The sequence below is a fragment of the Erithacus rubecula genome, assembly GCF_903797595.1.
Source record: "Erithacus rubecula genome assembly, chromosome: 6".
NCBI lineage: Eukaryota > Metazoa > Chordata > Aves > Passeriformes > Muscicapidae > Erithacus > Erithacus rubecula.
Window position 1 is genome coordinate 37,402,337 of NC_136688.1, and position 15,668 is coordinate 37,418,004.

General features: G+C 36.6%; 1 protein-coding gene across 1 annotated transcript in view; it reads left to right on the forward strand.

Moving 5' to 3' along the window:
* Positions 1-15,668, forward strand: part of MIPOL1 (mirror-image polydactyly 1) — a 178,926-nt gene that overhangs the window by 156,378 nt on the left and 6,880 nt on the right. Inside the window, 1 exon segment of the mRNA XM_079307676.1 lies at positions 2,040-2,270. Within this exon segment, the coding sequence (XP_079163802.1) occupies positions 2,040-2,270 (231 nt within the window).

Genomic DNA, 15,668 nt, shown 5'->3' on the forward strand with positions numbered 1-15,668 from the left:
ACAACTGCTGATATTTCTTTGCAGGCTTGAAGCTATTCTGATTTTGGGCACTGAGAAAACCTCTTGCTCTCTACTGAACAAGTGATATCATCTCATGCCACTTTTTCTTCTGCCTAGACACAGTTAAGGTGGGCTCTTGAAGCTCTCAGACCCAAGCTGGAGTAGGAAAGAGGCCATGCTGCCATAGTGAACCAAAATGCTTACTAAAAAGAACACGTGAATTACTGAAATTCAGGAACTTTGAATATATCTGTGACCCATTCCTCAGGCCTATAACTCCCTTGGTTTTTTTTTTAATTGCAGCATCAATATTCATTGAAGAAATAATCTTTGGGTGAATGAAATAATATCAAATTTCAGTAAATTTCAGAAGGGATGAAAAAAAGTATTTTACCAAAACACATATTGATGGAAGTCTGGAAATTGCATGCTTTTGGGAAAAAAAAAATTTGAAAGATCTATCAGTCACAGTGCTTTTATCTGGAGGAATCACACTGGTTACAAAGTGTAAACATCAGAATCTATTGGTCCCTCAGATGCAATCATTATAAGACATGTAGTAGTATATTGCAATTGTAGTATGTATGCAGTTTTCACAGCCAGCCTTTGAAAAGAAGCCCAACTTTAGCCACACAAAGCCAGTATTTCAGGATCTAAATAAATTATTTTTGGTATATGCTGGGAAAAAATTCTGAGCTGGTGTAACCAAGGCGAAATATGTAGTCTATCCTCTGGTTTTTGTTCCTTTTTTTTAATCAGGGACCCATATATTCACTGAACAGTATAGCTTCTCATCTGTCTTTTTTTTCTTTTAATCTTGTGCCAGGTGTTTAAGAAGCGGGCAGCAGCAGTGGTATTTCAGTAACCTGCTTTCGACATTATTTGCATACCTTTGTGTTTTTCCATGGTGATCAATGCTCAACTCTAGTGGAACTTCACTCAGTAAATTTTATGTGCAATTGCTAGAGTAATTTTTTTTAATTAGTCCATTCTAGGAATTTTAATGTCCCTTTATAAATATTTATATTTTCAATATGTCTTCATTTAACTGTAAAGGTTTTTCACATTGTTTTCAGATAATCACAGGTAGTATGCATAATGACATGTCAACACTCTAACCTTTTTACTTCTTTATTTCTCTTAGTTCATCTACATTTTGTTTTTCCATGTATATTATATTTTAATTTGTTTATGGTTTTCCTTCATGGGCTGTTGGAACAGACAGTATTTTCTATGCAAACACCTTAATAAACTATAAAGGAAGAAAATATGCTATTGTATGCTAGCAGCTGTCAGGTAAACTGTCTTGAATGCTGTAATTAGTATGTACAGCTACTAGAAATCCACACTGAAATAATGTTTGATTTGTCCAGAACTTTCTGGCACACAAATAGAAATAACTTAATACTATATTTTGGTTTGTGCCATGAAAGAGTATTGGGTTTGTGCTCTGTGATTTGGAATCTCTATGAACTTACCTCAGTATCATGGATAAAACTGAATGGGGACCTTTAGAATTTATTAGCATGTGCAAATCACATTTCTAAGTAATCCTTCTGATTTATTTTTTTAATTTTTGAATTGTAGTGGTTTTATTCCTTTCATTTTATTGAAAAGTCTTCCTTTGCAAATAAATCCCCTGTAGCTGGTGGGTCTGCTTGTTAAAAGAGACTCCTGTGTAGAACAAGTTAATAACACATCAATAACTTATACTGATTAATTCAACTTCATGTAAATTCTAATAAAAACTTTCTGCTGCAGCTCAGAGGTGATCAACAAGATGTTACAGCTGAAAAATGCTTCCTCTTGAGTTTTTGCGGAATTTTTTTTTTTTACTTTTTCAAATTTTGTTGTTACATAATTCTAGAAGAGCCTTGTGGAGAAGGCTTGTTCTTTTGGTTTTCTGTCACTTCTGAAACATAACTTGTTTTGCTACTAGTACATGTGAGTCCATATATGACAATATGAAAGTATTGATTAGTTCTTGCAGCTCAGCCTTAGACTGAAACTTAATAACATGAATTATTTGGTTTTCCCAGGTTATACAAGTCTTTGTCTGAAGGAACGAGTCTGAAGAGCCAGCCTAACTGTGCTTTCAGTACTTCTGAAGGTGGGCTGCAAGGAAGGGAGGATGCTGTGACCCTAACCTATGGCCAGATTGAGGAGCTGGCAGCTCAGCTGCAGCAAACCCGATCAGAGCAAAAGGACACTGAGCTGAAGCTCCAGAAAGCCCTGGAAGCTTCACAGGAGGCCAATGAAAAAGTTCAAAAGTAAGTCACTTGCCTTCCAACAGAAATTGCACTTGTAATCCACATGAAGCACTTTTTTCTGGTAATTTGTCTATAACTGAAAGTATGGCAGTACTCAGAAAAGGTCCTTTAAAATGATTCCTTCCTTTTCAGCTCATTTCCTACTCAGTGTGAAGCTGATCATTTTAACAGTTTTGTGCTATTAGGCAAGTCATTACTGTTATGGAACTTGCTTCCTACATGTGCAAAGCACAGGGAAAGTCTTTCCATCTCCTATGAATGGTTTTCACTGTCTTTTTACCCTGTGGCAATCCTATGGCAACAGAGTATTTGCCTTTATAATTGCATGGTAGAATATTTTGGTTCTCATTTTTGGTCTGTTATACGTCTGGCAGGTTTCATGCCACAGTTAATGCTTATGGGGTTGTTTAGGGATGGCTTCAAAATCTCACTGAGAGCCACAGGAAGTCTCTGAGTCACTGAACAGAGATTGTATTTTCTTTCCCATCTTGAGTTCTCTGTTAAAAGGTTACTGAACTCCAAAACCCTAAGTTCATCTCTAGTGAAGTACTTATTGTCATGTTTGTTATTAGCAGTGCCTCTTGGCAGTCCAGCACTTCTCATCTCTGCATTACATTCATCAACTGCAAAATTCTCCTCTCTCACCCTTTCAAGGTGGTCGATGCTGAACTGATGAAAATTGTCCTTTCTGTCCATATATGTCTTCAACTTTAATGTCTACAGCATATTTACAGAACAGCCAGAAATTGGTTTATATTATACTGCAAGGACCTAACAAAAGCTTTTTTTCTTTAAAAAAAATACATACTGAGTTCTTCTGTTTAAAAATAGATGTATTCCTATATTTTTTTATTTATTTGTAACTACATAAAATATAATTAAGGTATCTATATACAAAAATGCATAGTTTTAGTCATCTCTTTAAAACCTACAGTGGTTGGTTGATAATCACTCAAGTCTTTATTCTGAGCACTTATATTTGAAACTTCAGGAGGTGTGCGCTTGATAAAAATAAGCCTATAAAAAAGTATTAAAGTATGGTAAAGAGAATATTGATTGAACCTTTCTGTACACTGTCTTAAGTTGTTACATCTAGTTTTATTTATAAATTTTTAATAGTATAGCTATTTAAGCAGAGTTTTTGCTGTTTTTTCCCTGAAGTGAAACAATCTTGTTTAATCCCGTGTGGGATGGCTAAAGTAGAAATGCAGCCACAAACAGAATTAAGGTAGTGGTGATGCACCACTATAGTGAAAAGAATTTACGTAATTTAACATGCTCAACTACTTGGGAAAATTTTGGTCAGGTTAGTTTTCATTATTGTTAAGATCAGACGACTGAGCCTATAGCAAAATTAAACAATTGGTTGAAGTCTTTTGGTGACAATAGCTTGCCCTTTTTACCACGAAACTGTGGAAATGCTCTGCGCGTCTTCCCAGCACCCGGAGTCATCCACCCCCATCTTATAATTCAACCTGCAAACAGATTAAGCAGCTGAGTTTGTGGAAAGTGTGTTTACTTTGAGCTAAGAACCCTTGTGTGACACTATAGAGATTCCTCTGACACCTCTGGGAGAGCTACACAGACAGTTCGTACTCATCAGCAGGGAAACCGGGCTGAGAATTCCCAATTTCTTTGTAACCTCAACTGCTTCATACAAATCAGTGTTTGGCAATTAGGCAGGAACTCATTTGTTAGCTTAGCATTTTATTTAAAAGATGTAGGATGTTCTACATTTCAAAAAAGAACTGACAATTTATAAGCCTGTCAACAGAAAGGCTTTTTGGTATTAATTGCAATAGTATTAATTAAGAGGATGCTTAATGTAGTTTAAAATGTGGCACTAAAATTCATAGACTTAAGACCTTTCTAAAATATCTGTTTTCTTGACTTTTTAAAATGCTCAACTAAAATTGAATTCTGACATGTGAAAGAAGTAATTTTGTCAGCTGTATAAAGTTTTTCAATATTATTCAGTAAAATAGCAACAGTGTTAAAAATCTGACAAATGAAACAATTATTAAGAAACAACATCATTGCAATTAATAACATATTGTTGAGAAAGGATGAACTTTGTATCTTCATAAACCATGTAGTTTACTGATTTTACACTGCCTTTGCTAATTTGTTCTCCGGCAACACTAAAGAATTTTCTAATATTCTTAAAAACTTCAGTGTTTGCATTCAGCACGATATACAGAGCTTAAAAGAGAGTTGTAATTCTCCATAGTGTTTCCATTGTGTCAGCCACTTGTGTACCCACTGGTAGTTGTTGCTTTTAAACATGAGACCCAAGTCAGAGTACTGGTCCTGTGCTTTCCATCAGGACAAAAAGCATCTAAAAATTTTCTTGATCCTATCCCACATGAAACAGCAGCTGTGAACCAGAAGGGGGATGTTTTGGTATCTACTTATAGTGAACTTGGACACAGTAAACATCTGTTTGTACCAAATTATGTGAACATCTCACACTGGCTCACTGCAGTGAGAGATATAAAGTGAGACTGTGTGCTCTTGCCTGTGAAGATGATTCACCATCCTAAGAGGGATGCTGATGTAAAACAAGAAACGTTGTTCATTGATATTCTGTGACCACACAGATTTAGCTGATTTTACTTGAATCTGTTTGGATTTTGAGACACTATCAAGATACACTTAGACTTTTGAGAGAGTGCTATTCTTTATAAAGCAAGTACACATTTTAACTTGGTCTATATAAATAAATACAAGTATTACATATTTATTCAATAGACTATTATGATCTGCACAGTAACATTTTTAATCAGTACTCTGGGATAACTATGACTATAGTTTTCTAGATTTAATGGGTGTTTCTGTTTCATGGTTACAAAGAATTAGGACAGGAGTGCAGAATTCACCAGGAGTGTTGGTACAGTACCACATGCCCCCTGCAAGTTTGTCCTGCCTGAGAAGCCAGGAGCCAACTGGTGCAGTCCCAGCAGGGAAATGGGGCTGGGTGGCTGGGAGAGCCTGTGAATTAATTAATACCTCTGCCAACAGAGGAAGCAAGGCATTTTAAAAATGTCCTTCCGGCTGGAACCTCTGGGATTGTCGAGTGGTTGCTGATGTCAGTGAGATCAGAGGAGGTTATAATGTAATACCAAATCAATATTAGCCAATTATCAGTAAAGGTTGAGGCCGCTTTTGATCTGGTTTTTCCAGGAAATGTTCTCTTTTTCTGCAACAGCTTTGCAGCTGGAGGGAATTTTAATGCAATTTTTCTACTGGGGACTTCTATTTTTTTCCTCATACTTTAATGATTCTAGCTCAGTAAAGCTCAGGTCTGCATGTGAGCACAGCTACCCTTGCATTTTCATGTAGCTGTGTAAAGTGGCAGAGGAGGGTGAGTGGGTAGAATTTCTATGTAATCCTCTAAAAATAAACACACAGAAAAACCCCAAAAAAATCCACAAAGTAACAGTGCAATGCTAAAATATACAGGTGTGAAAATAAGCATGATTGGTGAGAAAAATCCTGTTTGTGTTCTTTGTTGAGGTAGTTCTGACTGTGAATAAAGCTAATATAAAAGTGATTTAAACCAGAAGTCATTCCATTTGTTCTTAACTGTTTATTGGCGACCTTTTCTTTTAATTTTTTTTCTTTCTTTTAGGGAGGAAGTCAGGAGGGTTGCAACTTTGGATAAAATATTTCTGTTGAATACATAAGAGAACTAAGTGGTCTTCTAATTAAATTCTATCCTTAACAACATTTGCTTTACTCCTTAAGGTCTGATTTTTTTTTTTTTTGACCACCTAAATTTCATTGTTACTGGAACACACCCTTTATTTGTTTAGTCCTGAATTTCCCTCCAGCATTTTAAAAATGCTTTCTCTGCTTTTGTGCTTGTTCCTTTATGAACAAATCATTTTAGCTGATGATGTTATATAAGTTGATCTGTGAAACAACAAAAACAGTTATTATCACCAGCTGACACGGATGAAAAGAATACAAAAAATTTAAAGAAGTAAGAAGCAAGCATTTATTGAGTAGTTAGTGTCCCCCTCTTCTGCAAGTAAAACTAATCTGCCTTCTGAGTGCAGGGGCTGTGTGCGTTTCACATCAACGTCCAATACGTTCTTCAGTGCTGGCTGGAGGGTCTAATCTTTCCCAGAATGATCAGAGCAGTGCAGTTCAAGAACAAGGATGAATATTTGAATAATCACACCACAATGTGAGGTGACCCTCCGACAGGGGACTGACCAGATCCACATATGGATTTTGGGAAGAAGCTCTGATGCTCTTTTTTAACACAGCTGTGAGAAGAATGTGGCTAAGACCCAGTAGTCTTTCTGGAGTATAGCTGGCAAAGGAAACCATGAGGAGAAGAGAATTTAACACATGGGTGTAAGGGAGTTTGCTTCATTGATGCGATCTGAGGGGAATGTCTAATGACTGGAAGAATCAAACTTGGCAATGAAAACACAAAGCTCTTTTCATCAATTCAAATGCTGACTCTAAAGCTGCAGATGGTTACCTCCAGCCTTGCCTATTCAGTGTGGGGTTGTATAAAATGGCACTTTGGTGAATACTAATAGATCAAAACAAAGATTTAATAACATAAAGATGTGGTGTTCATTTTTAAATGAGGATACAGGTCAGTGTCTCAGAAAAGAGTGAAATAAGTATCTTTATGTATGGGTCTAAAGTCTCAGGAGATTTTTAACTGCAAACATATCTTTAGTGTGCAGATTATATTCAGTACAAGGAACGGGCTAAAAGCAAGATTTCTGAATTATTATACAAATCAAGCCTCTTTGCAACATGCAAATGTTGTTAACTAGTTATCTCCCTTTTAAAATCATACCTACATATATTTAGCTGAAGTATACATTGTAGCTTGTATGCGTTGAGCTACTTGTTGTAGAAAAGAATGGAGCTAGTTAATTAGAAATTGCAGGCAGAAGCACTTCACAAAAGAAACAAGTTGTACATTCACTGGGACTTAAAGCTGTTTGTTTTGGAGGAACCACTAAGTCTTAGGGAACTTGGCTTTATTTTAAATTTGAGAGAGAGAGAGATTTCTTTTATTTTCTTCTTTCAAAACAATAAATATGATTTGATTTCTTAATTTATTAAGATGTTATATTTAGATGTTGAGACTTTCTATTAAAATTATACTGCACCTTTTTTTGGTTGTTTTTTTATTTACAAAATTGTACTCTGCTTCATGTCAGATCAAAACATTAAATACTGGAAACTAGAAATACAATTTCACAGATATTAATTGTCTCACTAATTTGTGTCAGTAAATAATTTAGCACATGTCAAAAGTGATTTTCCTTTTAATGATAACTACTGAGCTGCCCGCTGCTGTGAAATTCTGCTGAGTTTGAATAGTTGGTAATCTTTTAATATCATATGGGGAATAATTTAACTGGTGCTGGTGTTTTGAAATGTAAAGTAAGTCCTGGTGTCTTGTTGAAGAATGTAGATACAGAGCTAGTTTCTTAGTTACAGCAAATTGACTTTGCTCTGTTGCACTAAGTTGCATTCATTTGTCCCAGTTAAGGGTATGACCTGTAGTTTGCTGAGAAACAGATGCTGGTGGGTACATTCAAAAGACAAGTGAGGGCAAGGTGCTGAGAATCTTATACTTGCTACAGCAATCCACAGAAGTCAATGGATATCAGAGTTTGTATGGAAGGAGATGGAAAGCAAAGGAATACAACTTTTGTAGCAGTCTAAGATACTAATGCAAATTAGCAAAGATTCTGTATTTTCAGAATTGGATCAAAATTTATTAAAGGGGATCAAAATGGAAAAACTCCTTGATGAGGACTAATGTGCACTCCTTGTTGTATTGGCTGTCTCATACAATGATTAAAAGCAGATTATAAGCTCTGTGGGGCCCATAAGAGATACACAATCTCCACAGGCAGGGTTTTATGGTGTTTAGGAAACCCACACCAGCCAGATGGAAGATTCCCAGACACGCAAAACTACCACATACTTTGAAGAATTCTGCAGAGCTGATGCAAATTTTTTTGGCATACCAGACACAAACAGGAACATGGGAAAGTCCAAAACACAAAATCTAGTAACAGTCACTCATATCACATATGAAATATTGCCATAGAGTAGCAATTAAGAGGCAGTGTGAAGGTACTGGATTTAGGGGCAATAGGCTGGAGTAGTCTGCTTTAGTCAGTGAGGAAATAAGACTAATTGAAATGTGTTTAAAAAGTCATGTTTGATCTAACTAAGCAGTACATAGCAGGGTCAGAATTTTTTCACATACTTGGAATTCTGCACTAACACCAGTGATTCCTCTCAGAAAAATTCCCCTCAGACTGCACTAACATTCATGGAGAAATGATGAATTAAACAGTCTTGTAGAGATACCTGTTTGTTGTAATTAAAAAAAAAAAAAAAAAGAGTAAGACAAAGAGCTTACATGCAGCCTCAGAGAAATTCAACATGTAGTCAGAAATCAATTTTCTGGGTCTGAAGGAAATAAAATATTGAACTAATATTCAAATCTAAGGTGAGCTGAACAAATTCAGTCATCATTGGCATTTCTGTATCACTAGGCAGATCTTTTCCCCTTGGTAAGGCTAACATATTATTCATACTGTACAAAAGAAAATATTTATTTTGGAAAGCAGGAATTAAATATATTTTCCTTATTGGTTTATATTATCTTTATTGAATTACACTAGTTTTTTAATTGGGCACTTCACGTTGCAGTCCAGCTAAAAATTTGCAGGCTGTGATGGAGTGCCTAATTCCTCAATACCACTAATACTGGTAACTTCTGAGCCCAAAGAAGCACTGTGGGTAAGCACTTGGGATAGAAGGACTTGGATAAGCATAAGCAGAAAACTTCTAACTGAAAAAAAATATAAAACAATTGACTTTTTGTCTTTTCTGCCTGGATTCCCTGGAAACCTAAATGGAGAAGTGCATGCTGAGACAGAGCGAGGCACGCTGGTTTCAGAGATCCATGCAGAGCAGTGTGACCTCAGACATTTCTTTCAAAAGTGGCATCTGCCCCCATCCCACCCTTAGTTTTCTAAGTAGTTGCATGGGAGCAGGGATTCTCCTCCAGGGTGTGACAGGATGGATGTGAGTGATCTCCTCCATCTGAGGAGATTCAGATCTCCTGCACCTCAGAGGGGCATTTTAGCCACACAGGTCTTGTCTGGATGCTCCCTGTTCCTTGCTTTCAGGCAGTACCATGTAACAGATAATAGTGCAGGCTTGGATCAGAGATGAACACACCTCTGAGAAACAAGATCTGTTTCTGACACTTACCTCTAGGGTTTTTTTTCAGTTTTATACAATGCCTCTTGAACACAAATACAAAACCAGTATCAGAACTTATATCTCCCATTTTCCAGGTGGGCACCCTTGATTGTCACCCACAGAATGACACCTTCAGGTCTAATAGCATTTTGTGTGCTTCTTCTGTAGAAATTCACAGCTTCAGAAAGAAAACTGGAGAAGTGTCTTCAACTCTGGTGTGTACTGCTCCCCTGAGAACTGGCAGATGTGGGTTAAAACCAGGTTTTCCTTAGCTTAGCTCAATGCTCTGACTGAATATTGTTTTTTGTTCTTGTCTTGAAAAGGAGAATTGGTAGCACTGCTGTTCTTTATCACCTTAAAAGAAACTTGTGGCCTTAGTTTTAGAGAAGGTAGCTTGAGGATTTCTGCACAGCCTGGAGCAAGACACTGAAAGAAAGGGGCTGCCCTTAATAGAGCAGGTTGTGGTATCAGTGCTGAAAGTCTCGTACAGTTATAGTGTGTGATATGGCCAGAGCAGATTATGGGATATCCTTCTCCTGGATATTTTGGGTGCCATAAATTGTAGTGAGGCCTGTAGCATTTGACAGTTTATCATCAGTGCTCAATGCTCAATCATGCATTTAACAGAATGAAGACAAAAAAATCCCAATCAAAGGGAAAGTGCCTTTTTTGCATTCTTTGCACAGACAAGATACCCATTGGTTGCAGGGAGTTTCACATGGATGAAGAATGCAAAACTGCACATACAGTCAAAGTCAAGTATTTATTTTCTTTTTGTAGCTGTGGTTTACTTTTACTTAACCTCTGTACATTGTGGATTGCAGTGCAGATATTGTTTTGTTAAAGTATGGGTAGTTACAATATAAACACAAATATTTATTGTCATTTGAATATTTATCATCTCAGCCTTTCACAAAAATAAAAGCAGTGCTGGAACTTCATTCTCTCAAACACTAAAATGTATTCTATGAAAGTCAAATGTTTTCAGAGTCAACATAATCACAGCATCCTAGTTTTTGACCTGTGTGTTCATTTACAGTTTACTTATAGCTGCTTCAGAGAGATGGAAGTTTGTAGATTACAACATGGTTTTATTGATTTATCAGTAGCAAAATACACTAAGTATACACTCAGTAAACTGGATCAGCTAGCTCTTGGGCTTGTATTGTATAATATCAACTTGTTGTGGAATACTTCAGAACAAAATCAGAATGTTGGCATAGTTAACTGCAGTGGTGTAAACCAGACTTGCAAAGACTAATATTTAGTAAGACAATAACACAAACAAATTAGATTTTGAAGTTGTTTGCCCAATAGGAAGAAGCATGCTGACACAGTATTTGTAAGCTTATAGTTAACTATTCTATGACAAATTATTAAATAACTTTGAACAGCAGATTGAGTGCTCCTTGAAGAATAGCAAGAAAACTTTTTCTCAGGCTTGCTTTTTTTTTTTCCCCCAAGATGATAAAAAGAGTGTCACAGCAAATACTCATTTACTTTAATATTTTATATCCAAATAAAATAAGTCCATGGCATTTACATTGCCGTTACTAAATAGTATTTGGTTTGTTTGCAAGAGTCATTTATTTGTGGCTTGGCTGAAGGAATAAAAATAAATTTGCGGTTCTTTCTGTTAATACTCATACTGTTTCTTAACATATGCAAAAGATTGAATACTGTAAATGTATATGCAGAAGCTCAAAAAGAAAGCCCAGACTTTCTGTAGCTACTGAATTGCATATAACCTTTCAGAGAATTGCTGGGACAGTTCTTAACAACAACAAAAAGAAATAACTGACTAAGGCAACAAAGTATTTTATTTTAAGCAAACTTGAAACCATTTAAATTTTTCTACTGCTCAAAATTAAGTATACCTTTACTAAACCAGGGACTCATTATCTGAGAAAAAAAATTACAGTTCATGTGTCTGAACTACTACTGGCCCAGTAATTAATAGTCAAATTTTTGCATAACTTTTTTTTTTTTTTTGGCAAGATTTTGCAGAAGGGCAGCATCAACTGTATTTATGAGAGCCAACAACAGCTTTAACCCCATAATCTCCACTGTTATTTTATTGGCAAGTTGCTCAATTTTCCTATTCTACATTTAAGCTGTGATCTGGGCATAAGGATATAGATTGGAAGGAATAAATCTTTAGGACCAAATTTTATCATTTTAGCTTCAGATCATGGAATTCCTGCTCATAGAAAGTACCAGAATTCAGCCTTTGAATGAAAGGCACAGCAGGTATTGTACAGGTATTGAAATATGCACAATAAAATTATTTTATTTAACAATTTGTTTTGGGCCTCAGAATATATACATTTCCATAATTTCTATTCCAATCTCTGATAAAATAATCATAAATTATTTAAAGGATATAGTATATGCACATCAGATAAAAGGGATATCTAAGTGGTGCACTCAACACAAAAAACATTATAGATTTTGCTCTATGCCTTTGAATAATTTTGCGACTATGTAAAGACAAATTTTTGTACTTTCATCAACAGAAATTAATAGGCTTTTCTTCTACAATCCATCCCACTCATGTCATCACCAGGCAGAATTGCTACCAAGGGAAACATTAGTAGGAAGAGAGGTTTTGTCCACGGATTTTTTGAGGGAAGAGTGTCCTTTTTTCAATAAATACTTTTCAGAAGTATGACCAAGTGTGAGTTGTCCTGAAATCAGCAAAGGGATAAGGAGTTCACCTACCAGTGTGAGTCCTTTATGAAGGACTTATCACTAGTAAGAGCTTAGTAAAATGCTTTCCTTCTACATCCATACCTGTTTCCATTGCTACTTGATCTCTCAGTGAACAACATTCCAGTTTGGGCAATATCACTTCGTGATAAAATACAACAAACCTATGTAAAACTTATTTTTAATGTGGAGGGGTTTGATGATGGGTTTATAGGAAGGAATCCTCTCTCCATGAGCTCCAGTTTAATTTTGGTCAAGAGGGGGAAGCACCTCAGGGAGGTGGAACAGGATTGAGAGCTGCTTGGAGCTGTCAAGTCTGCGTTGGGTTTTTAAAATACTTGTGGAATCTAAAAGAAAGTTCACATTGTCTTTCTTGTTAATGATATGAAGAGGAGCTTTTGCTGTGCTTTGATGGGATGTACTTGGGAAACAGCCTGAGCAGTTGTCAGGGTTTAACCCCAGCCAGCAGCCGAGCCCCACACTGCTACTCATTCACCCCTCACCACTGGTTTTGGAAGGGTAAAAGCTGCAAAACTCATGGGTTGAGATAAAGACAGGTTCATAGGGAAAGAAAAAGCTGCACATGCAAGCAAAACAAAACAAGGAATTAATTCACTCATTCCCAGGCAGGTGTTCGACCCTCTCCAGGAGAGCAGGGCCCCATCACAGAACAGCTGCTTGGGAAGACAAACTCCATCCCTCTGAATATCCCACCTCCTTCCTGCTCCCTTTTATACTGAGCACGATGTTGTGTGATCTGGAATATCCATTTGGTCACTTTGGATCACCCATCCCAGCTGTGTCTCCTCCTCCTTGAGGTGGCAGAACACAGAGCAGAAAAGGCCTTTGGCTCTAAGCCCTGCTCAGCAATAGCAAAACCATCTCTGTATTATTAACCCTTATTAAATCCAGAACACAGCCCCATACCACCCAGAAGAAAATTATCTCTACCCCACCCAAACCAGCACCCAGTACATCAGTATTTGCAATTGTATAAACTCATTGTCAACAGGACTAGACCAGAGCACGTCTGAAGGAGGTGAGACTTGCTTGGAATAGGCTGCTGAGAGGTTCAGACTTGGCTTTACAAGAAGTCTAAAATGCAGAAAGGTATAATGTGGTGGTTTCAGACTGATGCTTTCAACTTCTAGAGTCTCTTATTAACCCCATTCTCTGCAGATCTGTAAATAAATCCTTACTGTTCATTTTGAGCAAATTTGGAGCTGTTTGGTTTAGATAAACAATTTCTGACATTGCTTTTAAATTTTCCTGAAGAGATTTAGAACAAACCAAAATCCTCTATAAAGGAGATCCTTTTTTTCATCTCCTGAAATATATTTCTGTTGAATATAGTATAAGAAAACCTGGTGAGCTTTTGCCAGACACTGTTCAGAGCCCAACCTGAGAAGCTCTGTATTCAACAATTTCTATTTTGGGCTGATTTTTTTTTTTTAATTCAGAGGAATACTTTATTATTATTATTATTATTATTATTATTATTATTATTATTATTATTATTATTATTATTATTATTATTATGTTTGTGCACATGAGGAACCCAGAGACTGTATTGCTCTCAAGAATGTGAGGAACATTCAGAGACACATAAGATGGCCCATCATTCATGGCACTGTAATGATACCAAACATCATTACCAAGGGGCAGGACTACTGCTCATCAGGAATTTTAAGAATTAGTATTTTTCCCTCTTTTAACGAATAAATACTGTGGCAGAATACTTTCTGTGGGGAAAGCATATTAGCATAAGGTAAAACTGCTAGTTACTAGCAGGCAACACAGACTGCCAGGAAGTATTTGGCAAGAAAATCCAGAAGTCTCTTGCCTACTCATATCAGCCCAAATTTCATGGAAGTAGAGGGGTACACTGTAAGAAGTAGGTTCCTATGTCAAGATTTATCCTAAGAAAGGAGAATGGCTGTGTCACCAGTTTTGTGGAATCAGTACTTGCCAGTGCTAAAAGTAATTCAAGCTTATGGAAGAACACATAGAAAAGGTTTTTCTGGCACAAATATAAGTAGTAAACTTTGCATACAATTGCTATATAACTGTTAGATTCAAGCTGGAGTAATAAGAGAAATTTGGAGATTTGATTAAATAGTCTGATGTGTATCATTTGACTTCTTTATTTCAGCTATTGTTAATATGCTCAGATGTGAATGGTCTATCCAATAGTAAGAGCCTGGTCTTTATGATATGTTATAAATTTCAATGTTCTGAAATACAGCATGGTTGTTTCAGGGTTTATTTTTCTTTCTCAGAAGCTCATTTATTTTTGGCAATCAGTGTATGCTGTCCTGAGCAAGCATTTGAAAGTGAAGGAGTGATACCTTTCTCAAGGTGGCATTAAATCCAGCGTAGAAGCAAAGTCCTGATTTTGTATTATCCTGTAATGTGTAATAATCTACATCAATGCAAAGCAGAGGGAAATGCTGTCAAAATAGACCAACTGTGTTTACTGCTCACTTTTCCTGCTGCTAGTGATGGCACAAGGTGAATAGTAATGGTGAGCTAGCTCATAATCTTCCAAACAGAAGGTAGAGGGCAAACAGTTTGACAAGATTAGTTATTGTGGACCACAGATAAAGGCTTAATATTTTAGCCAAGGCCTGTGTAAGCTAGGTTTATTTTGAAATATGTCTGCTGTCAAGAGCCCAACTGGCTGTATTTGCTTCTAAGTTTAATCATATACAGAATTACTCTTTTGAGTTGAGAAAATGCTGAGAGGGATTTAATAGGAATGCTTGTTTGGTGACTGTGCTTTTCAGAGGCAAAATGGTTTGCCCTGCCAAATTTAAGGCCTGTACATTTAATGGAACATGCCTTTTGGAGTGACATTACAAACAGTGTTGGGCAGGCAGGAATTGGTGGCAGTGCCTATAGTGATTAGATTCAACACTGTGGTGTGCCATGGTTTAGAGCTCACTGATGCTGCTAAATCAGTCTCTAAGACATTTGTTTTAAAACCAGAAAGGACCTTAATACCAGTCAGTCCAGCCCCCTGTCTGACAGAGGGCACTGAATTGTACTCAGCATCAGGTAGAAAACCATGGCTGGACTCCAGCATGCCATTTAGAAAAACACCCAGACTCTGATCCAAAAAAAATGTGGAGGAAACTTTGTTAAAAAGAGAGAGGCAGCCTGTGCATTGGAACCACTTGTGGTCTTTATCACTGTGATGGTTTATGAAAGAATTGTTACAGACCATTAAATTCAATGGAGAGTGATTTTTACTGAGATGATAAAAAAAAATTATTGTTAAAAAGGAAGGGTTTTTGGGTGGCAAAAGTAATACCTAAATTGAGGAATTAGGATAATTTAGAATTTGCTGAATCAGCCAGAAGTAAGAGGGTGATGGCTGTGTAGCATCATAGGTAGTTCATGCACTGCAAGGTCATGTACTTG